Consider the following 24638-nt stretch of genomic DNA (forward strand, 5'->3'; position numbering starts at 1 on the left):
AACACGGCGCCAAATAGATTATAATGTTGTTCGAGGTCTGCTGGATGTGTACGACGGCAACTGTTATATTCTTTCGCTGACTTGCTGTTCCCGTTAGTGGCACTGGAAACAAACTGCGACGATGAATGGATGGAGATCACAACCAGGAGGTGAATCAAGTTCAGGCTCTATTTTCTCCCCCCCCACCCCTTCCTCAGTCCGATCCTCAGCTCGACCCTGCAGAGCGACGAGTGAACTGGAGCAACCCTTTGAAACAGAATCAGTCTTCGGAGTTTAAAAATTTCATTGAGTGCACCGAGCCAACATCACAAATTTATTTTTAATAAGGGCTGTGGTGGAAAAAAAACATCAACGGGGCCACAGACGAACCAATTTGAGATGTTCTAAGTGCAGGAGCACAGCACGCGCTGTCTTGCTAATCTGAGAGCGTCCTAGTGTGTTATACATAGTTAAATCAACGCCTCTCCACACGGGACTGTGTTCATTATAATCTTTATTACGTTGTTCAAAAGAAGCCGTTCCTCAGGCCATGGATTTCGACGCGCGAGCCCATTAAAATTGGATTCCTGCTCACCGCACCATCCCCTCCTCGTCAAAAACGTTAATTTCTGTAAAACCTAAATATTGTAGATGCAATGGTTTGACAATGGAGTGCTCAGTGTAATATATTTTCATGCTTTTTAATGATTCAGTTAATCCAGTGACTGCGATTCAGAGTTGGCAAACACCCCCCCCCCCCCCCCCCCCCCCCCAAAAAAAAGAGCTCCTTAAATTCTGCATGGCATATTAAAAATATCTGAACCTTTTTTGCACTCTCAGGCACTCACAGAGCTATGATTGGTTCCAACTTGACAACAATTTGAGGAAATGTTTTTTTTTCATGTGTGTGTGTGTCACTTCAAAGTACAAGTCCCTCAAAGTCAAAGAAAATGAGGTGCAGTATTTGCAATTAAATGGGGAAATCTTCTCAGGCAAAAATATATCTGCAACAACTGTAATTGGTTCTGACTTTAAAAGCCTCTCAGGTCTGCATGTGTTCGTTGCCCTGAGCTGGATGTATAATATTTGCCCCGACCAGTTGGCTTCTTTGAAGAGAATTAAAACTTTCGGCAAAATGTTTTGTTTCTCTAACTAGTTTATGCAAATTAAAGAAATGCTCTAAATCCGGCCACCGATATGCAACAAAAGGACCGGCGCCAACGTACCGTGATCTCCGTGTCTCACACTGGTAATGTGACCTGTGCAGATTTGCCATAAGCCTGGAATTTTACAAAATGCAAAATCGCGGTTTACCTCAATGACACATACTGGGGGGGGGGAATGTTAATATTCATCCTCCATGTACCCTAAATAGCCCAGTAAATAAATAGGAATAACTGCACCAGATTCCATAAAAATTCTTACAGTTGATGTTTTTTTTTTTTTTCATATTGACCAACATTGTATCTTTAGCACGGTCTGTTCACAATAAAATCTTGAGTCAAGGTTTTTTTCCGGAGCACTGAACTGCATCTCATGGCTTTCGTCAGCAAATGGAGTTCTCCGCAGTTTGAAATGTCATATAGCTTTATTGGTGGCTTTTTAATCTTCAACTTGGTCACATGAAAACAGCTATAGGCCATATCAACGACAACTGAGTAAACTCCATTAACTGTTGAAGACTGGGAGATGTGTTTGAATGCCAGTAAGTGGTCTTGTGGAGTGGAGTTAGTAAGTTTTTATTTTCGTAAACTACTACTCCCTAAGTCAATGATGAACTGTCCCACTCAAAACCAATTTAAAAATCCCCAATGGGTCAACTTCACACTGTGATTTAAGTCTGATCGCTCAATTGTTACAGGTTGACATTTTGAGGGGGAATACGTTTGTTTCCTCGCAGAGAATTACACCACAAGATTGATACCACTCGCAAATCTTAATTCCTGTCAATATGCCGCTAGATCATACAGACCCAGAGTGAGGGAAAATGGCTAGTTTGGCTCACTAAGAGCTAAGAAGAAGAAAAAAAAGGTCAGACAACATTATTCCTAGTGTAAAAAGGATCATTTGTGGTTTCATGTGCTGGATTATGTCTTGGCCGAGTGCAACTTCCTGAGGTCCCGACCTCCCCGCGAGTTTGCGAGGCGACTGGGGCAAACTTTTGCCCACGTGTCGTGAGTGATATGTGGGAGAGTGGTATCACTCCTGTCATCTAAAGACAAACCTAAAATGAAAAAGTCAAACTATTCTATTCGTCTCACGTAGAGACGGATGTTGTCATTCACCAATCGACCAAACTGCAGCGCCCTTTGACAGATGCGTCAGATTTGTGTAGATTGGCTGTGGTCGTCAATATGCTTTGCTCGACTGCAAATGAACCTGACATCATTGAACACATATATGAGACTTACATAGGAGTCGATACGGGGTGAATGGAGATGATGTTCCATGTCAATAATAAACCGCATCTCAGCAGACATCTTTATTCGAGACAATCCCCTCGAACGCAACAACGTAAGATACATTATGTATCACTCGGAGGTCTGCGTATTATATTTCCCTTTTTGCACAGGCTCAAGCCTGAATCACAGTCAGTGGGAGTGCAAGCCTTTATCAGTGTTCAGTTATCTTTTGACTAGAGTGGTTTAATCGTGAGTATTGTACCGTCGTCCTTTAAAGTCAGACCTCGGCGGCTCCTCTGTGAAATTCAGGAAACCCGTAGAGTCGTTGATCGAGAACGGAGACCGCAAGCTCCAGAGAAGAAATATGTCCCGGTTCACTGTCCCGCTGCTGTCGTCAGGTCCCAGGCTGCCACTTGCTAAGTTTGCACGGACGCTCTAATCTCAGCCGCCCTCCGGACAGCCAAGGACTTCCTCCGCTGCACAGAGGAGACTGCGGCCTCCGTGACGCCGTGGTAGCTGTCCGTGTCCTGCGAGTCCTCGCTGTTCTGGGACTTGGTGCTGTCCTGCGAGTCCGGCTTCTGCCTCAGCGCGCGGATCTGCTCCTCCTTCAGCTCCACGTAGGAGCGGGAGAAGGTGTGAAAGATGGACGTGACGGGGAAGGCCATGAGCAGAATGCCGCTCAGGATGCTGCTGAGCGCCACCACCTGGCCAGGGATGCTCCTGGGCACCATGTCCCCGTAGCCCACCGTGGTCATGGAGATCACCGCCCACCAGTAGCTGCCGGGGATGCTGGTGAACTCCTGCTTGGCGCCCAACTCGCTCTCAGCCAGGAACACCAGCGGCGAGAAGAGGGCCATGGCCACACACAGGAACAGCAGCAGGAGGCCAAACTCGCGCGTGCACCTCCTCACCGTCAGCCCCAGCGTCTGCAGGCCCAGGGAGTGCCGGGCCAGCCTCATCACGTAGAAGATCCGCAGGGCTCGCAGCACGCGGAGGACTAACCCCACCTTCTCCAGGTAGTTGTTCCCCGAGCCCACGGGCTTCCCTCCCACCGACAGAGAGTCCACGATGAGGGTGATGTAGTAGGGGAGGATGGCCACCACGTCGATGACGTTCAGGGGCGTGCGCAGGAACATGCACTTGCTCTGCGTCTGGATGAAGCGCAGCAGGAACTCCAGGGAGAACCAGCCGACGCAAACCGTCTCCAGCACGAAAATGTTATAGCACCTCTGGGAGCACTCGCCCTGCGGGGGTTGGGGGGGGGGGGGGGGAGAGAAGATAAAGACACACATCAGGGGCTGATATATTGCATTATGCAACGGCAGTGACAACTCTGAAAGCTCTTCAGATAAGGACGACATGAAGACGCAGCGCCGAGTCGGCAATTAAGAGTCTGTTTCCAAAGCCTGTTTGACTCGTCGGCTCACTGTTGACAGGACAGATTTGGCGCGTTTGATCTCGCGGCGGAAAAGGTGAGTCTATTGAGGGCTTCCAGCAGAACAAAACACTGCTGAAAGATTCATGACGCGCAAAGAAAAACAAAGGCTTTGATTATCTCGTCTGGTAAGACCTCTGTCACACCTCAGAACCGCACGCGATCGAGAGGTGAAAAGCCGCATTGGGCCGTACGCCGGATTCTCAAAGCCGCAGCTGAACTCTTCTCTCGTCTCACTCGTCTAATGATGATTTCCTTTTTCGCCCACGAGACTGCTCAAATAGGATTCATAAATATTTGAAAATATGATTATAAGAGATTACATGGTTATTAAGTCACCCCTCGAGGAGACCGGGGGAAAGAAAGTGTGAGAATGTGCTTTAAATTTTTTTGTCTGCGTTTGTTTCGGTGTTATTAATGACTCAGGCGAAATTATGTGGACTCGTATCGCACAGTCAACACAAGCCTTTTTTAAAAATGTTCGTGAGGTGTTTTTCTCTGCAGAAAAGGTGCCAATTTGAAGACAGCGATCATATCCCCGTGTGCAAACATTCAACCAAAAGCCTTTCCCGACCCTGGGATCGGTTGGAGAAATACAAATGAGCCAAAATGATAAGGGCCGGAGAAAGACCGGACAACGAAGGAAAAAGTTTCCTCGGACACTTTTTCAAACTTTCTCACCCCTCCCCATTGCGATGATTTCATGTAGTGAAGATGGAGTTTCTTTGCTCTCCGACTCGCGGTAGGTGGCCTCAGAGATGTATTCATAAGTCTCGAGGTTGTAGGACAACGCGAGGCCTCGACAAGCGCCGCGGTTGTCCAGCTCATCTGCGGGCGCGAGTGTGCACAGCTCTGAACGCACGAGCGGAAACCATTTTCCTGAGTTATTGGGTCAGTCAAATAAGCTCTGATCTGCGGGGAGACATCATTCCAACAGACTGCCGGCACGTTCAAACTAAATAAGCCGCACGCATTTTTAGAGATATAGATACACTTAGGCTTGGCACACGGCACAGTTTCTGCCCTTGAGACGTCAAACAGCAGCAATAGACTGCGGAGGAGAGGAACTCCCGGTGCCTAATTTATTTTACATGAAGCATTTTAATAAAAGATACGACGCACACTAAAATGTATAAGGGGAGTTTTGGGCGGGACACGGCAGTCCCCTCAGGCCAACACCAACCCCCGTCTTGAGCTGGGATCTGAAGTCAAATTGGTTTTGGTGGAGCAGAAGCTTGTGGATGTGCTGTACAGCAAGAAGCCCCTTGGGTGTGCTCTTGGCGGTGGGTCGGTCAAAAATGTTGTCCGCCCATCTCTCAAGACCAGTATGGAGAAGTTGATGTTTGGACCATGACCGCGCCTTTTGAATTTCAATCTCATATTTCTGAGATCACTGAGGATTATTATCTGACAGAGTCGCTGCTTCTCACCGTGTGGCTGAACTGCAAAGTTTAACAAACGGGAGACTTGACTTGTTTCTGTGTTTGATCACAAGGGGTCCGTCGTGTTGTGACAACTCGACTGCGGCTTCACGATCTCGTTTTGAAACTGTGGAATAAAAGAGTAGCTGTGAGCTCAAAGGCACCGAATTCGAAACTACAATTCGTACCAGAAAAGTCTATAGATTATATAATACGTCCATTATCCTAGATGTTATGTCATCTGCATAAGATCGGTTTATGTTCTGTTTTTGCCCCGTCTTGATATTATTCAGGTGTAACTAGCTCTTGATCTGTTTTCAGTCCATCGCCGGATTGTCATGCTCCTGTTGCCAACCTTTTTTGGAGCAACGAAAAGTATTTTTTTCCTCCCTATCAGCTTTCCAGCACACTGCTGTTGCACGACAACAACTATCAAATGTCAGGCGAAAATCCGCTCCCTCTAAACAAACGCACTGTCACTTCACACCCAAAGTAATACGACGTGGAAAAACCAACACGAAGAAACGTGCCGCCGTCCCAGATCCTGGAGGAGCTCGCTCGATCCCGCACGCCGACCACTGGGTTTCACACGTCTGCTGTCACTCTGTCAGCTCGTGACGCTTTCTTTTCTTTTTTTTTGCGACTCTTACCGTCCCTTCCCCTCGAATGTGAGCGTGTTTTGTACGGTTCTCTGTCAGGGGCTTTCTGGCTGACTGCGTTCTCCACAGCCCCCTTCCCGCTCTCCCTCTCCACCACCCCAACCGACAGCCCCTGATGTGCGTGAGAACCGCGGAGGATCGAATTAAAGAAGCACGCAATTATCCGTCTCAGCGATCCGGGGGGGGGGGGAAGACAAGTGGAAGACAAGCATGTAAACCAAACAACGTGGGAATCAACGGCTCAACTCTGATCCCCCGCAGACCATTCGGTGTGGGCGTGATCCGACAAACAGGCCGACTTCAAATACCGAGCCGGGTCAGTATGCGGCCGGCCTTCGACACGCCCAGGCTTTTAATGGGTATATTTACCTTTCTCGTTTGCTCACATCGTCGGGCTCTGCGCTGTGCGCACTTGGTTGTGTGTGTCCTTGTTCTGCCGCCCCGTACCGAGGCCCTCGACAGAGACCATCTTGAAGTGTGCGTTTTCAACAAAACAAGACAGATGACCTGATTGCCTGTGAATCCTCAGGATTCCTACTCGCAAGATACTCGAAAGAAGGAAAGATAGATCGACGGATGATGTTTTCACTTTCAGCACTGGCTGTGTCATTAAATACGACATGGGTAACAATACGAAGTGAGGGGGGGAAGAAAGCTGTGCTTCTGAAAAGTGCACGTCTTGTTCTGCCGGTGACATAATTGGACGTTTAACCCTAACCCCACTGTGCACGTTAGACAGTCCCGTCCTTTAAACAATCCCTCAAAGAGTTCCTCTCCTGACATCGACTAAACCGCCTAAAAACTCATCTCTGTTTGTCAAAATTCCATATTTGTAGAAATGTTTTTCCCCCCCTGGGAAAAAAAACCCACGAAACTTTGATGGCCTCGAAATGGTCTGTATGTAACTCGACACCTTCTGCCTCATTCGGCATTCGCAGATTTTTGAATGTGCAAATCAGCCAAAACTCCGTCTCCACCCGCTGGCCTGCAGCTGCGGCTCAATCACACAGACACCGTCCGTTTTATGTCTAAATACTGACAATGTAATGTTCACCGTGATCACCATTTGAATTCGGTGTGTTTGTTAACGGCTCGGCGACCTGGTGTGAGACTGACGTCACAATAATAACTTTCAAGGGACCGAAGACAGTTTACAATTCACACACACACACGAAGTGTGTTCCTAAGTTTGACTGAGTTTCCTCAGTATATTTCTGTGTTTGTTTGTGTGATTAGGAAGCTGAATCTTGGTCAGCCACTCAAACCCAGGTTAATGATTACATACGAATGATGGATCCTCTGTCTGGTCATATTTAGCTATGACAGGGGTTCCAATCCACCAGAGCTGTTGAGATTGATCAAACCGCTCGATCATTTTGTAAATTTATTTCTTTTTCAATAGTCGGAGCACTGGCCTCGACCCAAACAGTTTTTGCTGCTTGTCAAACGAGTATTTATTGCAGACGGTTCTTTTTGGCGAGGGCAGGAGAATGTTTATGGCCAGTGTTTTCTGGGGGGGTTTTCTGGCCGGACAAAAAATATTTTATTTTATTTTTCGGCCCCTTTCGGAATACGTTCCGCGCATGCTTATGTTCCCTCTGGAAAAAGGATGCACAGTTAGCCCGTTAATGCATCCGTGTCAGTGCTGTTTCGCTGAAAGCTTGTGGTGTGTACGTGCACTTCTGGACACGGAATGCATTGTCCTGTCTGTGTGGCTGATACTGGTTATAGCAGAATCGCATGGCCGTCCACGCTCCAACAATGGGTCTCCGGCACTGTGTGCCCAGTCATTTATCTCGTTCTCTGCTGCCATGACAACCCGAATCCCCCGCGGGAGTCATTAAAGTTGAATCTAATCCGACCCTAATCTAAGGCACCGTCAACATCGATGGCCGCTGCCCCGAGACGCGTGCGCTCTCCGCTCTTCTCCGACCCCCTCGTGTTTAAAAAAAACGCGCCGCTTTGACGGATCGCCAGAGAGCCGCGGAAATGGAGACGGCACAACTCATGAGTTGCAGTGATATGGTTCTTTACGTCTCCACGGGTTTGTTTTGGGGTGTGATTAGGTGACGAGTCTCGCACCGTTTCGGCACGGAGCCGTCAACACTCACGAGCAATTTCAATGCAACTATATCGTGCTGAGAATGATTCATGTAAAACAAAACAAAAAAAACAAAAAAAAAAGGATCATTTGGACTTCAGTTGAAAGCTCACTCTCCCTGGGGCCCAAGCTCTCCTTCGTGTTTTGATTTGATTTTGGCACAACGCTACCGCCCCGACATCCCCGGAGAACCATCAGTCGATATCCTTCATCTTCATCCTTCATTGAGTCAATGGCAGACTGCTCGAGCTGTAAAAATGTTCACCAATGCAAAATGTGTCTACGTGCCTCCTCACGTGTTGAGAGGCCGTTGAGCTGGTTGTGCTCGCGGCTCCGCGGGGAGGAGCAATTAGAGAAGGCACAACTGCAGCATCTCTCTGCTTGCTGTAGCCAAATGGCAGTTGTAATTTCTCAATTAATCTTGAAGGCTACAAAAGAAATAATGCTGCTCAATCGTATGGAGGAAAGCTGGATACCTGTTGAAAAGGGAGTTTTTTTTCTCATCCACAGTCACCAAGTGCTTTGCTCATTGTGGGATTTGTTGGGTTTTCCCTGTAATATTGTAATATTGACCTCACTATGTCAAGTGATGTCACTTTTGCCAGTTGTTAGCACGCGGATACAGCAACCGACAAAAGAGTCTCTAGGAACGTAGCAATCTGCCGAGAGCAAAGTTTAGCACAGCGCCACTGGGAGTTCCAAAGTGCGCCAACATAGCGTCGGCCCCGCTATCGGTGAGAGCCACTGGTCTCAACCGCACATTAAAACCAGCGAAGAGAGCTGAAAGCTTCATAGTTGGGTAATAACTATTCAGTGTTCATTAGAAAAAAAAGATATTGCCTAAATACAATTTCACCAAAAGCCACTTATGGTTGCTTTGTGTTAGTTGAGTTGTCAAGGAACTAGTAGTCTAATGGTTTTGATTTTGTTATAAAGCAAATGGGACCAATTTTAAGAATCAACAGTATGAAACTTAACTGCAGTTAAGCAACTCTTACAAAGCCTATATCATTTTATTCTGGAGGCGGGGGGGGGGGGGTTTCGTGAAGAACTAAACTAATATTTACAGCAGCAGCCTACAGTGTTTTACACAGTATCAGATTTAGTCTTCATCCCATCTGTGTGCATCATCTATTGAAGACGATGTACAGTCCTGGTGTACAAAACATGACCATATTCCCATGAGGGTTTACAGGTTGCGCCACGGGAAAGAAACGACTCCACCACTCACTGGGAACTGTTCACTCCCCGCCCCCCCCCCCCCCCCCCCCCCCCCCCCCCCCCCCCCCCCCCCCCCCCCCCCCCGACCCCCCGGTCAGGAGGGATGAGTGCGCGTCACATTTGTAAGCACACAAAGACAAAAATTCTCTCTAATTTCTGGCAGCACATTTGTGAACATTTCTCTTCCGCCCGTCCAACACCGTCAACATCCCCCTCGCCCCCCGGTGACGTATGGCTGTGGCAGTGGCGCGCTTCAAAGTGGCTGGGATTAACGTCGGGATGGATTGTGCGGGGCTGTGGGGCACGAGGAGAGTCACTGAAAGGTTAGATCCATAGCCGGAGCTCCGGCCGGAGATAAATGGGACCAGAACGCAGTTTTTCAAAGGTGCTTACGTGAACCGAGTAAGCAGTCCTCCTGAGGGGAGAAATCGACTAAACACTTGAAATGTATAATCCCCTATTCATCCGGAGAGTGTGGATGGGGGGAACCATAAAATGTGAAATGCAATATACACCAGCTTCATTTTTTTTCTCTTTTTTTTCTCGCTTATCTGTGGGAGAAAGGAAAAGGTCTGTGGGCCACTGAGTGCTCTTCTAACAGCCCCATTAGATTAGAGAGACACGCTAAGTGCTTTCCATTGTGGACGGCTCCTTAAAAACTGCCGCTCTCTGCCCGAACTCGGGCTCATGTGGCCAAGCGCACAGAAGTGGCCGCTTCCAGGATGCATTGCCCTCATGTTTTCGCAGAGCAATTTTAACCGCATGACGACTTCGTAACGTGACTTAATTTTTTCTAAATATTGAGTTGCCTCTGAGCATCTGGGCGAGGAGTTTATTTTCCCCTCTCTCCCAAGTATTCCCAGCTGGGCACGTTGTTAAAGCTCCTACATTCAGGTTCTTCCGCGGCACAGCAGATGGGCCCTGGGCAAAAAAAATAAAAAAAATAATGTACGCTACTGTACCCGCCCATGACCCAGAAGAGCCGCACGTCATCATGTCAGTTACTGTTACATATGAATCATTTACAACACACTGAAACAGGATGGATGGAGCGGCAGCGTTTTTTTAGAATGTCCATCTTTCTTCCAGATGTGTCGGTTCACCACGGCAGACGCACCTCAACAACATCTGCCGTTGCGTGATGACGTAGCATTGTAGTAGCAGTGTCGGCTTTTCCGATGAGTCCTGCTTTACACCCATCTACTATTCCTATCCACTAATCCTTGACCTCAGCGGAAAATGTCATGAGGTCAAGGAATAGTCGATAGGAAGAACAAAAACAAAGAGGTGTTGGTGAGCAGGGCATACTGTTATACCTCATTCTGTTCTGTATAGATCTGATTGTTCCTACACTGACAGATGGAGCAAGTGGGATCGTAGTGGGAGCACTGGGGTCGTGTCAGGTGCAACTGTGTGGCGATGGCAAATGGTTTACATGGCCCATGAGTCCGGTAGGAGGGGCCCTTAGCAGGATTTTGCCTGGGGCCGCGGGGGGGTCAGAACCGGCACTGACCGTGAGCCTCACAGACGAAACAAATTCAACAAAGAAAAAAAGAAAGACAAACGGATTTTTTCGAGCTTTCGTGTTGAAATCGGTCTTGAACCTTTTATGGGTGCGTCCCCTCCATCAAACTGATCCGGGATCTTTGTCTGGATGATGGGAGGTTCAAAGCTTATCTCCAGTGGATACATTTCCAGTGGTTTTCAACTTTTGAAAAAAAAAAGAAATTGAATAAAAACAACGTGTCTGTTGTGAAACCATGACCTGCAGTGCACTTGAAAACTCCCATAGCATGTCGTTTATTTTATATCTCTTGCAACAGGCAGCTTCTTTTTGGTGAAATCGTTAGCTGCCGGCCGGTGGACACAGAACATTTCAATGCCTGAGAGCTACATTCCTCCCAAGAGGGGACGGGGGTGGAGACTAAACCAGAGCTTATAAGGAAAGTGAATGTTGCTTCTTATCTGCTGACTTGGCAACGATGTCACCGCACCATATTAAAAGGAGTCAGTCAGTGTTGGGTTCGCAGCTTGATTTGTGCTCGACCCAAATGGCAAAACCACTGCAGGTTTAAATCAAAATTGCATCAATAAAAGTTATGGGTAAGTCTTAATAGCAGTCCCGGTCCAGTCAGGGTACAGTCAATGTGGTATAGCAGCTAGTGAGTCATGGTGGGGGTAGACAGTTTGGTGTTATGAGGCAGGATCTCAGTGCTTCACTCCCCTCACACTGCCTACGACGGAGCCATAACTGAAAACATTATCAATAACAAGTACACAATATATTACAGTCAGGAAATGGGTACCTGAGGAAAAACGATCATTTCATTAATGCCATTGGCAGGGGGGGGGGGGGGGGTCTGTGTAAATGGCGGGCTCTCAGAGCTAATGGATTTCAGGACGCTGCGCGATGGAAGAGGAGGAGGAGTGGGTGGACTCGGCGGCTGACAAAGATGTGGTAATTAGCGAAAGCAATTCAACGGGGCTGAGCTGGATTCTATCAAGTGTTCAGATTTCCGCTGAAACGCCCTTTGCTTGACAGAGGCGCGAGCGAAGACGGGGGGCAAATCAAGGGGGGCGTCTCCTTTTCGAACCGTCGCGAGGCGGCTCACGAAGCTCACGGCGGCCCAGTCACCATCGGGTCGAGGCTGCAAACGAAAAGTCCAGTCACGTAACCTTTTATCAACGAGTGTCTCCTCACAATAAGAGACTGAGATCTATTCACCCCTCCCCAGCGTCTGTGGCAGTTGAGAGTACGCGATGAAGAAAGTGGCAGATTGTGGTTTCCCTCCCTTCATATTATGATTCTCTTTTGACACGGGCACCTCATTATACCCATGACCCATTTGCGTTTTGGGGTTTCCTCCCATGGCTGGTTCAGACTGGGTGCTCGCTCCTAATGAACCTCCACCGCCGAATGTTCTGTTGGAGGAGGAGTGAGTCATCTGTGGGTGGGTAATTGGTGCCACGGTGACACAAAGTCTTCAGCCGTCCAGAGTGGGAATCCCAGGGTGTCCTTCATCAAACCTGTTGCTCTTCTGATTCAAGGCGTGTAATGGAAGGTGACATTTGGCTGGTCTTCAAATCATCGCTCAGTCGCTTTTCTTTCTCCGGTTACAGTAATTAACCCTGACCCATTTGAAGGTTACACACTTCACACTAACACCGAAGGCCACGGCCATTGAGTCAACATTCCCCAAATTCTGACCTCAGCTCCTGCCTTGCTTCTTTTTTTTAAGTAAATGTAAGACACTGCTGTCCCTGTCATAAAAGCGTGGATAGATAGATAGATAGATGAAAGACAAACAGATAGATGAAAGATAAACATAGATAGATAGATAGATAGATAGACAAACAGATATATAGATAGATAGATAGATAGATAGATGTAATGTTAGTAAGTATAGGTCTTTGGGATTTTAATCCTCCCCCAATGTAAACTTCTGAAAATGATTTGCACTCCCACACGCACTCCGATCTCGACTGTCAGCCTGAGGAGATGAAGTGCCGTGTCAGAGAGCGTCCTCGGGCTCAGGAGGAGTCCGAAAGAAACCGAGCGTTTCTTGAAGAAAAGCTGCCCGTGAGTAGGTTAGCTACACATCAGTGAGTCAGTCACCACGGTAACTGACTCCGAGTTAGAATAATCTCGGCTTCCGAGAACCCAGACCTTTGCCCCCATCTCTGGGCCCCCCTTAATGGAACAGGGCCCAGCAGCACTGTGCCGTACACGAGGATTCGACTGGTGTGACGTCACCATTCCATCAATACGTGCCCCTTTTCCTCTCACACCTGCTGTCACCTCCTGTCACCTGCTCCTGCTCTGTCAGCGTTCCTGTGCCCTCTCTCTGTCTCTTTACTGTAAACCTGCCAGAATGAGCATGAAGTGAATGTTATCGGTGAACAAGTCAAGTTGCTCAGCGATGTCATTTTACGGAGTTTGGAGGAGAAGTGGAAGTAGCGAAAGTCCCACTGTTGCAGAGGGGACCACCAAAAAACTGCTTCAGTTTGCCGCTTAGCAGTTTAACTTTTAAGCATACAATTGAACGGATATTTATATTTTTTTAGGTAACATTTAAAAATGTGACGTTTTTCGGTGGTCCCCTCTGGAACAGTGGGACTCCGACTTTCGCTACTTCCACTTGTCCTCCAAACTCCCTTAAATGACATCGCTGATCACCATCTCCATAAGGTAACATATTAACTATGCATAAGTAACTCATACAACCCCACTTCAAAATCACTGAACTGCCCCTTTAATGCTTTTCATCTAACTTTCAAAATGCAGCAAAAACGTGTATTTCCCACAATACTAAACTATTCCCACATCCCCTACTGATGTTTTGCCCCATTTAACGTGTCAGATGTTTGTGCACACGCAGGATCTGTGGATCGTGATATCAAAGGTGCATTGCGAAAAAAGCCACGCAGTTAAAATCCGTCTGTTTAAACGAAGCATCAAAGGGAACACGACACACAGAGTGCCCTGAAAAATCAAAGTATTTTCCATTTTACAGCCCACCATTTTGTTTGCTGGTCAGCAGGTCCTAGCTCAGGTTTGGGTAAACAGAACTTTAACTGTACAGATTAAGATTTCATGGCGACAATTTGCATAATCATCGTGTTACGTAACAATAATTGACTCATTTCATATTCATTTTTGCATATTTCATATTCATTTTTTGGAAAGCAGGTCAAGTTAAATCCACCGCATGCGATAGAAAATATATGTGGGATTTTTGCAAACGCAGCGCTGAAGCCCAGATCCGAACTCTATTCATTCAATTAAAGGTGTGATAAAGCGCGGTCCATGTCAACCATCACATACATGCGAGCGTATGGATCTCGCCTTGCCGTGACGGAATGTGTGCCGCTGCAACGGTGAGGGGGGCGACACAATGAAGTGGCATCCCGGCGAACAGAGAGGGAGCCTGGATGTCCCTGAGCCCTTCGTCTCTGTCACAATGATTTACAATACGGCTCAGAAAGACTCAGTATGTGGGCTGCTGCATCAACATAATCTGAATTCCACTGTAGCAGCTGTAAAGCGCACACATCCCTTAGGCTTGTTGTTGAAAAAAGAGGAATCCTGAGACCGGGGTCCCTTTCCTTTCGTGATCACGTGTTTTGTGCAAAGCCATAACCGTGGTGTTCTTTATGAAAATCTGCTTTACAGTGTGTTGGTTTTTGTTGTGCGGCTAGACACCACTGAGACTATTTGTGAAATGTTGGATTTCTTACACAGAAGAATCTGATTATTTTACTCCTTTGGAGCCATAATTCACGATATTAAACTACTTCTCCGCTGTATTATTTTTGGTAATCATATCTTATCTTTTAAAATCCAGGCGTGCCTTGCATTTACTCTTCTGTGGTTCGTCATGTTTTCTAAAAATGACCTCGCCGCCCGGTGCTACTGCTTTTGCTGAATGAAAATGACATTCCCCAAACGAAATATGAGGGGCGCCACAAACGAGTATGGACATTTTGCATAATCGGAATTCAACCTGCGAATAAGAACTAAGCCGTAACCGCCGCAGAGGTGACGGAGAGCACTCACCCTCTCCTCCTCCTCTCTGAGGTCGGGCATGGTGCTGACGCACAGCGTCACCGCGGTGATGGCGACAAATATCACCGACAGGCAGGCGAAGATCTTCCCTGGCATGCCCGAGTGCGGGTTCTCCACCATGTCCCTCAGTCTGCGCATGCAGCCCCCCGGAGGAGTCTCCTCGGGGGCCAGCGCTCCGGGAGGCTGCTGGCTCTCCTCGCAGGACTGCGGCGACGTGAGCTCGGCCTCCTCCTCCTCCAACCGCTGCTGCTCCTTGTACTCCTCCTGCCTGAGCCGCAGCTTCCGGAGGCAGCACCAGTCCAGGTTGTTCTCCTCCACCCCCCAGTACAGCAGCTCCTCCTGGAAGGACATGGCGCACATCTCCCGCAGGAGCCGCAGCTTCCCCGCCGCCAAGAACGAGACAATGGTGCGGAATGCCGACGGGCTTCGGTCGAAGAAATACTCGTTGCGACTGCAGTCGTAGTCGTCGCACACGTCCATGATCTCGGCCTCGTTGCTGCAGCCGCGAAGCTTCCCCAGCCTCGACAAGGGAAACTCCTCCAGCGTTGACCAGGGGATGCGGTACTTGATTCCCCCCACGTTGATGATGGCTGCCCCGTCGGCCCGACCGATCTCGTCGCCGTCCTGCTGGCGGGGCTGAGGGTGCAGCAGGAGCTGGGCTCGCTTGTAGAAGACGCCCTTCTTGGCGGTGACCTCCTTTGGGTTCTCGACGCGGTCGAAGCGGAAGGTGGTGAACTGGTGCTCAGTGCTGCCTGCCAGGAAGGCCACCTCCTGGTACATCCCTGCTTCTCCGACGGGGGACCCTGTCCTGTATATTGATTGCAGATTGGCGAAGCGGTGGGGGGGCGGGCTTCAGAGGGTATGCAAGGTGACTTGAAGCTTGTCACCCATTCAGCAACACTGCATGTCTCTGTAGGACAGAAATGACAAGTCGGTGATGACATGTTTAGTGTCCTTACACACTTTTTTAGCATAGCAGGGTTCAATTCTATCAAGCATTTAGCACTCAATGTTCAATCAAACATTCCAGACAAGTTCCTCCATGACGTGCTTGTTGGATTACTGAACAGGTGGGTGTTGAATCGAACATCTTTCTTAATCTCCAAACTTTTCGTCTGTACAAACAAGCGCAACATCATGAATGCCTCGGGAGAGATCCCCACTTGGCACGGTCGTCGTACTATGATGAGGCCCTCAGACTGCAGACTTACCCATCGCTTCTTTGAGTGAGGCCATTCAGAGCAGCTGCATACATCTGAGTTGTGTGACACCAGGTTGGGTACTGGGTTTAGAGATGATCGTGGGTAAAGGGTTGGGTCCTGGCTGCACGGTGGTGTAGTGGTTAGCACTGTCACCTCACAGCAAGAAGGTTCTGGGTTTGAATCCCGGTTTAAACCAACCAGGGCCTTGCCGTGTGGAGTTTGCATGTTCCTCCCACAGTCCATAGACATGGCTAGGTAAATTGGAGACTCTAAATTGACCATAGGTGTGAATGTGAGAGTGAATGGTTGTTTGTCTCTGTATGTGGCCCTGCGATAGGCTGGCGACCTGTCCAGGGTGAACCCCGCCTCTCGCCCAATGTCAGCTGGGATTGGCTCCAACGACTCTGTCAGCTAATTACAATGGAAGCATGAAGGAAAGCAACCCAATGTGGAGTCGCAGTCGGAACCCGATGCAGAGAAATGAATAAAGTTTTTCTATTTGCTGCATCACCAGGCTGTGGAATGAGACCACGCAATGCACTGTTCAACAAACGGTAGGAAACCACAACCTCGGTAACAGACTAATCACAACACACTCAATCAGACCAACGTGAACTAAGAGGAAGCACATGAGACGTCAACATGGGTTCAATATTTATGATATGTGTCGTAATGGTTTATTCATTTCATATGAACAAACAGCTGCGCTTTCAACGTGTTCACAAGACACACTCGTCTATTAAACATGACATACAGCCTTCACAGAATCCAATCATATGCACCGAAAAAGGTTTGCCATTTTTTAAATGTTTTGAATTTTAACAAAATCCACATAGGTACATTTCTTATATTTTGTGCGACCTTTCAGCCACAACAGTTTATGAAGAGAAAGAACTAATAGCATTAACAGTTTCGAGGAGTGAAGGAAAAACGTTCCCCCTTGGATGCACTGAATTAAGAGCAAAAAAAAGAAAGAAGGAAGAAGGAAGATGGTAGAACAGCTGATCAGGCTGTTCTGCCATGTATATGCTCATGTATTCATTTTTTTTCATGGATGACGATGTGATTTTCAGATAGTAGACATTTTTCCATAAACCCCGAGGACACATTACCTTTGCAGAAATCAAATATTTTGGAAAGAAGCTGTTGTTATTGTATCATTTTCATTATTCGTATAATTTTTTCACTTTTTCTAATTGAGAAAAATATCTAAGTTGCATTTGTCGTTTGCACATTATTTTAGTGGGTCTATAATAAGAGACATTGGCTAGGGTTGCTCTGAAGTCTTGTGTGTGTGCGTGTGTGCTTGTGTAGTTGTGGATTTGAAGAGAGACTTTGAATTAACCTGTAATGTTTTGGAATTACAGAAGGTTTAAAAAAAAATATATATAGATAAATCCAAGCATCACTCGTTATGCAGCAAAAATCATCTAATTTTACGAGTCTGGGAGTTCTTGAATCCATCAAGACTGTGACGTCTCACTCACTGGGCACTGTCACAGGCCCCCGATGTGTCAGCCTGTGTGCCACTGGCTACTTTCACTTCTTCTAAAAGCAAGCTCTTCAGATCCAGTTACACTGTCCTGAAGCGACGTCATCCTAATGTGAGGCGGCACCACGTGTTTTATTCAACGCAGACATCTGGATGCACAGTTCAGACAACACGGCCCGAATGTAGGTACACAGAAAGTGATCCCGTTTTTCGCCGAGGATGAGTGCACTGGGCCTGAGGCGGTGTTGCTAATGCGGGGGGGGGGGGGCGGCTGGGCACATCATCACAACAAATGACGAGCGGGACCCCTCCGCCCTCCGGCTACCCGCAGAGTTTTGTCCTCTACTGTGAGGCCAATCATTTTGGAAACAAGCCCGCTTTCTCCGAGGGGGGGGGGGGGGGGGGGGGGGGGTCAGAGAGCGACACCTCTGCGACGGCGCGGCAAAGTGGTTCCGACGGCAGTGGTTTGTTGAGCGTGACACGGCACCCAGGGGCTGAATTCCAGGTTCCACGGGAGCAGCTCGGAAACCACAGAGGAGTCAGACGTCAAATAAGGCTCGTTGGCTCGAGGAAATACATCACATCGTGGCACAATAATCTCGACGGATGCAAGACCAAAGCATTTGCGGCGGGATTTCGGCATAACAAGTGTGTTTAGTCCTTATTAAAGGAATATTTTTGATCCCTGATCCCACAAGATCGACCCACCGGAGCATCTAAACCTCGCTGACGAACCCGTTATATCTGATAAATTCCCTCAAGTGATGTCACTGAAGACCATAAGACTAGATGCTATTTGAAAATAGACAAAAAAAGAATGGGGGGGTGAAGAGTTAAAAAGCCCTCTCCTCGTCTCTGCTTGAAGCTTGACAGCGTGACGCACTCAGATCACCCAATGACCTGTCGGTAGCCCTGTTGCATTGTCGGTTAATGTATACGCCACATTTGGCAAGGAAGAAGGAAATGACGTCTCTGGTTTTGAGTCATCGATTTTGACGTCAATCTGTTAGACGAGTTTAACATCCTTCTAGGAAACGTCCATCAGCGTCACAGGCACTCATCCTATGAATGGGGATGATTCAAAGAGCAAGTGGCCCATGTGCAACAGGAGAGAGGGGGAGAGGAAGATATAAAAAGAAAGGATATGATGAGGTTAAAAATAACGTGTGGTCCATGGACATGTAGGGTCTTTGACTGTCATCACTTCCGATTTTTGTCTCGTATTTTGTTGCTGGATTTTGCATACACCAGTATTTCAGGAGTTATTTGGAGGAATGTGTGGATGTACATAAACGTACAGAACATCTTATCCCAAATGATCTCGGTGCCCGCAGGTCTCTCCTGTGTGTCCCTCGTCTGCATCTGAAGCAGCGCAGACTGACGACTGAGTGAAAAGGGAAAACCAATTATTGCCTGAAGTTTAAAAAAAAAAAGCGGACGTCCAGACAAAGACTTGCTTTGAGCCTCGACGGCAGCGCGGCTCTGAGAAATGACGGCGGCTGCTATCCCGCCGCTGAAATATCGCAACGACTATCAGAGGAAATGTTGCAGACAACTTCGCCACCCAGAGGATGAGACCCCGTCACGAGTCATCGTGTTCTCTCAACAGTCATATCGCAACTGTTCCTGTTCCTCTTGTGCCACTTTCATCTACGGTAAATGGCTTGAGGGTCTATGTTGTTCATGTATCTGTCTTTTATATTAAAACAGTAACATCCTAAGGCTTCGAACTTAATAAAGCGGGCCATTAATTCGACAATCTACCTTTTCCATGTGATTTTAAAAACGACTATAAGACTTTCATTCCTCTCATCCTCGCCGAGCTGCGAGCTTATGAGGTCACGTTCGTCACTTCTCGGCGCGACAAGCTTTTCCCACAGATTCCCTTTGTGACCCTTAGCGCTTGTTGAAAACAGCGAATTAAGACATTTGCACTGCCGACGTTCCTTTTCACGAATCTGCAGTTTACAGAGGTTTTCTTGAATATGTTCAATGTGGGATGGCGACCGCTTGCTCTTCTCCTCTCTTCAGAAACAGTACCTGCACGGGACGCACCACCCGTCAACTCTGCATCATTCTTTTACCACCAGTTGCTCATGCAAATATGATTCACATGGCTCTTTGCATTAATCTGCAACCCATGCATCGCTGATACATCCGCCTTCCCACAGCCGCTTAGTCTTCATCTTTTGTAAAGTGCCCGAAGCAGATTCTATTTTGAGGCAAGCAGATCTTGAATGACACTGAACTATCACCTGACCGGCTCCTGAATCAGACTGACTGATGTCCTCCGAGCGACTTTTTGTCAGTGACGGTCTGTACTAAAAACATATGAGGACAATTGAGTCTCCGGCCCGAAGACGCAGCGCAACATTCAGCGGAGAGAGAACCATGTCACAATCGAGGAATGGTGCAAAACGTCTCTCTTGAACTGCAATCACCACGAAAAAGAGTGCTTGTCAGAACGCAATCACAAACGTGAGAGTCTGAGGGGCACCCTTCAGATTATGAGTCACGGGAACTGATGATTTTGTTCACCAGCCGAGGTTTGACTCACTAAAGAGATGCTTTATGATTGATCCGGTCCACAATGTCTGGCAATTAGCAAAACACCAGGCCGTGTTGTCTGCAGTATGAATTAGAAATGGGATAAATGCGTTGCTCCAAGTAGACACTGCTTTTTATACTCTGACTCCCATTATGTACTTAATGAAAAGGCATTAAAAGCTTAAAAAATAGACTTGGACTCTTGGATTTGCTTTTGCAGAATACACTGGACACCGGCAATGGAGCCAATAATGAGCTAAATCACACAGTTACGTTTTTTTCAATACAGTACCTTTTAAAGAATACAGTTCAGTCAGGACCACCATAGTCAAAATGAATTCATTTCATTTTTCGCAATTAGTTAAATTCGGTGCTTTGTCTCTGTCCTGGGACCTCCCTGCCCTTCTTCATGCCTACGTGGACAGCCTGAGAAAGTTGTCTGTTGCCTCTTTAAAGCTACAGTGTGTCATATTTAGAAGAACTTATTCACATAAAAATGAATATATTGTCCATAACTGTGTTCATATATGTATAATCACAAGAACCAACCCTTTTTTCGTCAACTTTGAATGAGAATAAATATAGTTACATGTGGTGGACCCGACCTCCGTGTGATTCTCCATGTTTGCTACGTCATGTTGAACATAGTTGTTGCACAAAACGGTCTAGAGTACGTCGCATTCGCGAAACCGGAAATGGAATTAGCGGTGCACCACCATAAAGTTCCCCTGTCGGGCGCTCAGCTGGTTGCAGTTTTTGCAACTTTACCACCAGGTGCCGCCAGAAAAGTACAAAAATGACACACTGGGGATTTAAATATGAGATCATAACCTTTGATAACATCATCAGAGGTTATCTCAGTTGGGTCTAGGAGAATACAAATTCATAAGAGCGTTTAAATGACATTGTGCATTTGCAGCAGGAATTGCATTATATTGCATTTCATTGCATGATGGGAAATGTAGGTGTTTTTGGTGCATCTTGGCCCCTGCTGCTTTTGATTGTGACCATTCTTCTTCTGTTAAACTCTTTTGAGTCCTGCATGGAAGTGCCACACTAAAAAGAGTGTGCATAATGAGATTTGATAAATAAATGCACATCTACTAATGTATTTTAGGGGATGTGTAGATTTGTTACACAGAAAAAGTTCAGTCGATTATAAGTCAGTTACCAGTTTTATTATTATTTTTTTTTTCCTCCTCAGTGAAATACTTATAATAAAAATAAAAATGGAATTTTCCGCACTGTCAGTTTTGTCTGAATTCAACACCAATTTCAGCTTCTGCAGGCGAGACTGCACAACATCAAATACAGACTGCAATAAATGATAGTATCGTCAGCATAAAAATGACACATTGCAATTGATATACGTTTTCAGATAGGTTATTGACACTGTGGACTATTCCTTCATCCAGGGGAATGTACACAATTTCTGTTTTAAGCTTCTTTGTTTCCTGTTTGTTTCTTCAGCTTGTGCAGTAGGAGTAATGATTCCGACTCTCAGATGCATTCTCCAGAAACTCACCTGCTGCTGCTGTAAACAAACAGTTCACAATATTAGGGCTCGCTGGGCTATAAAACACAATGCATAGCTTTTTTTTCTCTCTGCAAATCTGTTCACAGCCGGCGCAGCATTTTGGCCTTGCTCTACACACAGTGTTTTCCTGGGTGTTGCCTTTGAGATGCAAAAAATGTTGCAGAGTGAACTGGGAAAAGTTGGCCCACTTTGCTTTTGTGAAAGGCCCCTAAACCAAAAGGGAAAGTTTCTGACTGTGCCGCTGCTGGAGCCGTTCACACAGATGGATGCTCAGAAGTTCCATAAGTACCGTGACAATCTCTAATAGCAAATGATCCAAGCACGACTGTCAGTGTCAATCAGCCGATTCAAAGGGCTGGATTTAGCAAAGTGTGAAGCGGGGAGGAGGAGATGATGGGCTGCGTGAATCGCTGAAGGGGGAAAGGATCTATTTGATGGTGAGTCTGAGAATTCGGCGTCGGTGTGGAAGCGCAGTTATTGGGACTGAGACAGAGTTAAGTGATCACAGCAGAATATATATATATTTTTATATATTTTTTTAAAGCAACAGCCTGTTATATACAAACAGTTCGAGGTATGTGGCACATCTCCCCTCTCCCTCCTCTATTCTATGTTCTCATCATGCTCCTCTCTTCAAAAAAACAAGAATCACAGAAGTGTCTGCAGGTTCCTATAAGCCCACCCGACACCTTCAGTGCAGAGAGCCATATTCGTTGCAATCTGTTCTCGTTAGGTGGTTCTCTGTGGTTTCAAGGGAGCGTGTCTGTGTGTGTGTGTGTGTGTGTGTGAGCTTAGGTTTGTGAATTTACGGCGCAGGAGAAACGCAAGCGTCCATCTCCACACATCAGCAGGTTAATGATCCCAGCGAAGGGAGGCGGTGACATGTATAAGGCCGATCCATACAGGAAAGTAAGAGGGGGATGGAAGTCTCGGGACAGCATGCTGTTCTGAAAGTGTCTCGTCTACTCACGGTCCAACTCCTTCCTCCTGGATTATTGACAGGCGGCTCCAGTTATTCGTGGACAACACTCCAGAAAGGAGCTGTGGCTTGTGTCTTAATAATAAGAGCACGAGCCACACAGATTGATCACGTCTAAAGACCAAATACAAGAAGGTGATGACAGAAGCTCGAGAGGAACGTCCCTAAATGACTGTTACACTCCTCAAACAGCCAACACAACAACATAGGAGAGGCCAGATACCATCCGCTACCATTAAAGGAACCTTGTGGAGGCCCTCAGAGTCCCTTCCGCGATATTATGAGATTGTTATGGTAATGAATAAAAAACAAATACCATGGGGACATTACGAAAGCATTCATTGGTAACCATTAGTCCCTTTGACCCCATTATATGTGGCAAACCAGTGGGACACTGTAGTGCAGCTGAAGAAGTTTGTCACATTTATGAAACAGAAGGAAAAAAAAGGAGTAAAGACGAAAGTGCCTTGAATCGAAAAGTGCTGAATCTCGTCTGTGTGCCATTGATCCATCCGATGTTTCGTTATGATGGTTTTCTCTATTAAAGCAAAACAACCTGTCAAATGAATTTATAATTATTATTATGATTTGAAATCCTATAGTTTCCAGACTCACCCCGGGAGTTGCTGGGCTCGCGTCCATCTGTTCCAGCTTGCGCACGCGTTCGCGCCCCGCGCCGCGCGGCATCGCCTTCGAGCTTTCGACGTTGGAGTCAAATCGCCACCGAGCTCCATTTGAAGGCTCGCTCGCTCCGAGACGCGAGGCTTCTCAGAGTCTCCCCCCCTCCCAACCCCCCTCCTTCTATCTCGTCGTTCAGAATCTGAGCGCTGCGTCCGGCGCGCGCGCCCCCGAAACAACCATTCGGTCCACGGGAGACGGATTCTTCCTCTGACCGTCAGAGACGACGTGGCAGATGTGCCAGAGGTGCATTTGTGTGTGTGTGTGTGTGTGTGTGTGTGTGTGAGTGTGTGTGTGTGTGTGTGTGTGTTTGTGTGTTCTGTGAGGCTCGGAGCAGGTGGAAAAGCTTTTCTCCAGCAGCTCACTTCTCTCTGGTCGCCCAGGTGGGTCCGGAGCTGCGCGCTCCGCGGTGCGCTGCGCTCTCGCTCTTCCTCCAAACGGAGTCTGGAGGAACGACCGCTTCAGTGCAGCTTCACGGCGTCAGGGGGAGTGTTTGTTGTCAATGTCATGTGATAAGCGTGATCACCTCGTGAGAAGTTTGGCCTCTATATATATATATATATATTTTTGTCTTTAAAAATCCTCATTTGGCCCAAAAATCTAAAAGATCTGAGTATCTGGCTTGAGAAGATGATTTGTAAGAAATACATGGAATTCATTTCATCACACTTATGGCTCTGTTGAAGATGGTGTCAATTTATTTAAAATGGCAAAATAAAGTCATTGTATTTATAGTATATTTATCCAAATATTGGTGTGATCCACAACTTGGCTGAAGCTTCCACCCCAGTGGACACAGTCCGAGTTCGGACACACCCAGCGGAGGCAGTGGTTGTGTGGAGCCTGTCAGACTGGCTGCAGGTCTGTCAACACAATGTCAGCTCAGTCGAGTGTGTTCGAAAAGAGAGACAGCCGAGAGACAATAATTGGCCTGGTCTGATTGATGCTAAAGTAAACAGAGGCGATGTGCAGTGGAAGCATCCGTTTGCAGGGTATCTGCTTACGGCCGGACGGCTGCTTACAGCTCAGGGTTAAAGCTGCAAATGTGCTGACATCAAAAAAAATGAGTGTGGTCAGATTTTTTTTTAAAATAGGAGCAATTTTCACTGACGCTAAATAAAAACAAGGACAGTGACAACATGGCGGTAACAGAAACGACCCTTTAAGCTGTATCAGATTATGTTGAATTCCCATTCATCATGCTGAAGAGTCCTTGATCAAAACATCGAACAGCCACCAGCTCCTGTGGGTGCTGCTCTGTGGCCCAGAGTTTCACCTCTGACCTCCTGGTTGAAGAGCAAATCAAGTATTTCCCAGAAGTAAATAAATAAATAAATAAAACTGGTAACTGACTTATTATCGACTGAACTTTTTCTGTGTAAAAAAAATCTACACATCCCCTAAAATACATTAGTAGAT

The 24638-nt window shown here is 47.0% G+C and overlaps 1 protein-coding gene across 1 annotated transcript; it reads right to left on the minus strand.

Moving 5' to 3' along the window:
* Positions 1–2446: 2446 nt before the first annotated feature.
* kcng2 (potassium voltage-gated channel, subfamily G, member 2) lies at positions 2447–23671 on the minus strand. The gene is made up of 3 exons (XM_035635266.2): positions 23157–23671; positions 14776–15694; positions 2447–3625 (listed from the first exon to the last, which is right to left on the minus strand). Exons 2-3 carry the CDS (start codon positions 15562–15564, stop codon positions 2798–2800), a joined length of 1617 nt encoding a protein of 538 aa, XP_035491159.2. The 5' UTR covers positions 15565–15694; positions 23157–23671; the 3' UTR covers positions 2447–2797.
* Positions 23672–24638: the final 967 nt, after the last annotated feature.

This window comes from Scophthalmus maximus, chromosome 5 (assembly GCF_022379125.1).
Source record: "Scophthalmus maximus strain ysfricsl-2021 chromosome 5, ASM2237912v1, whole genome shotgun sequence".
Classification (NCBI taxonomy): Eukaryota; Metazoa; Chordata; class Actinopteri; order Pleuronectiformes; family Scophthalmidae; genus Scophthalmus; species Scophthalmus maximus.

Excerpts from the sequence above, each read along its gene's own strand:
- kcng2 (XM_035635266.2), bottom strand. The coding sequence starts at position 15,564 with ATGTACCAGGAGGTGGCCTTCCTGGCAGGCAGCACTGAGCACCAGTTC. Across the intron at positions 3,626-14,775 it reads TCAGAGAGGAGGAGGAGAGG|GGCGAGTGCTCCCAGAGGTG; the intron begins GTGAGTGCTCTC and ends CAACCCCCGCAG.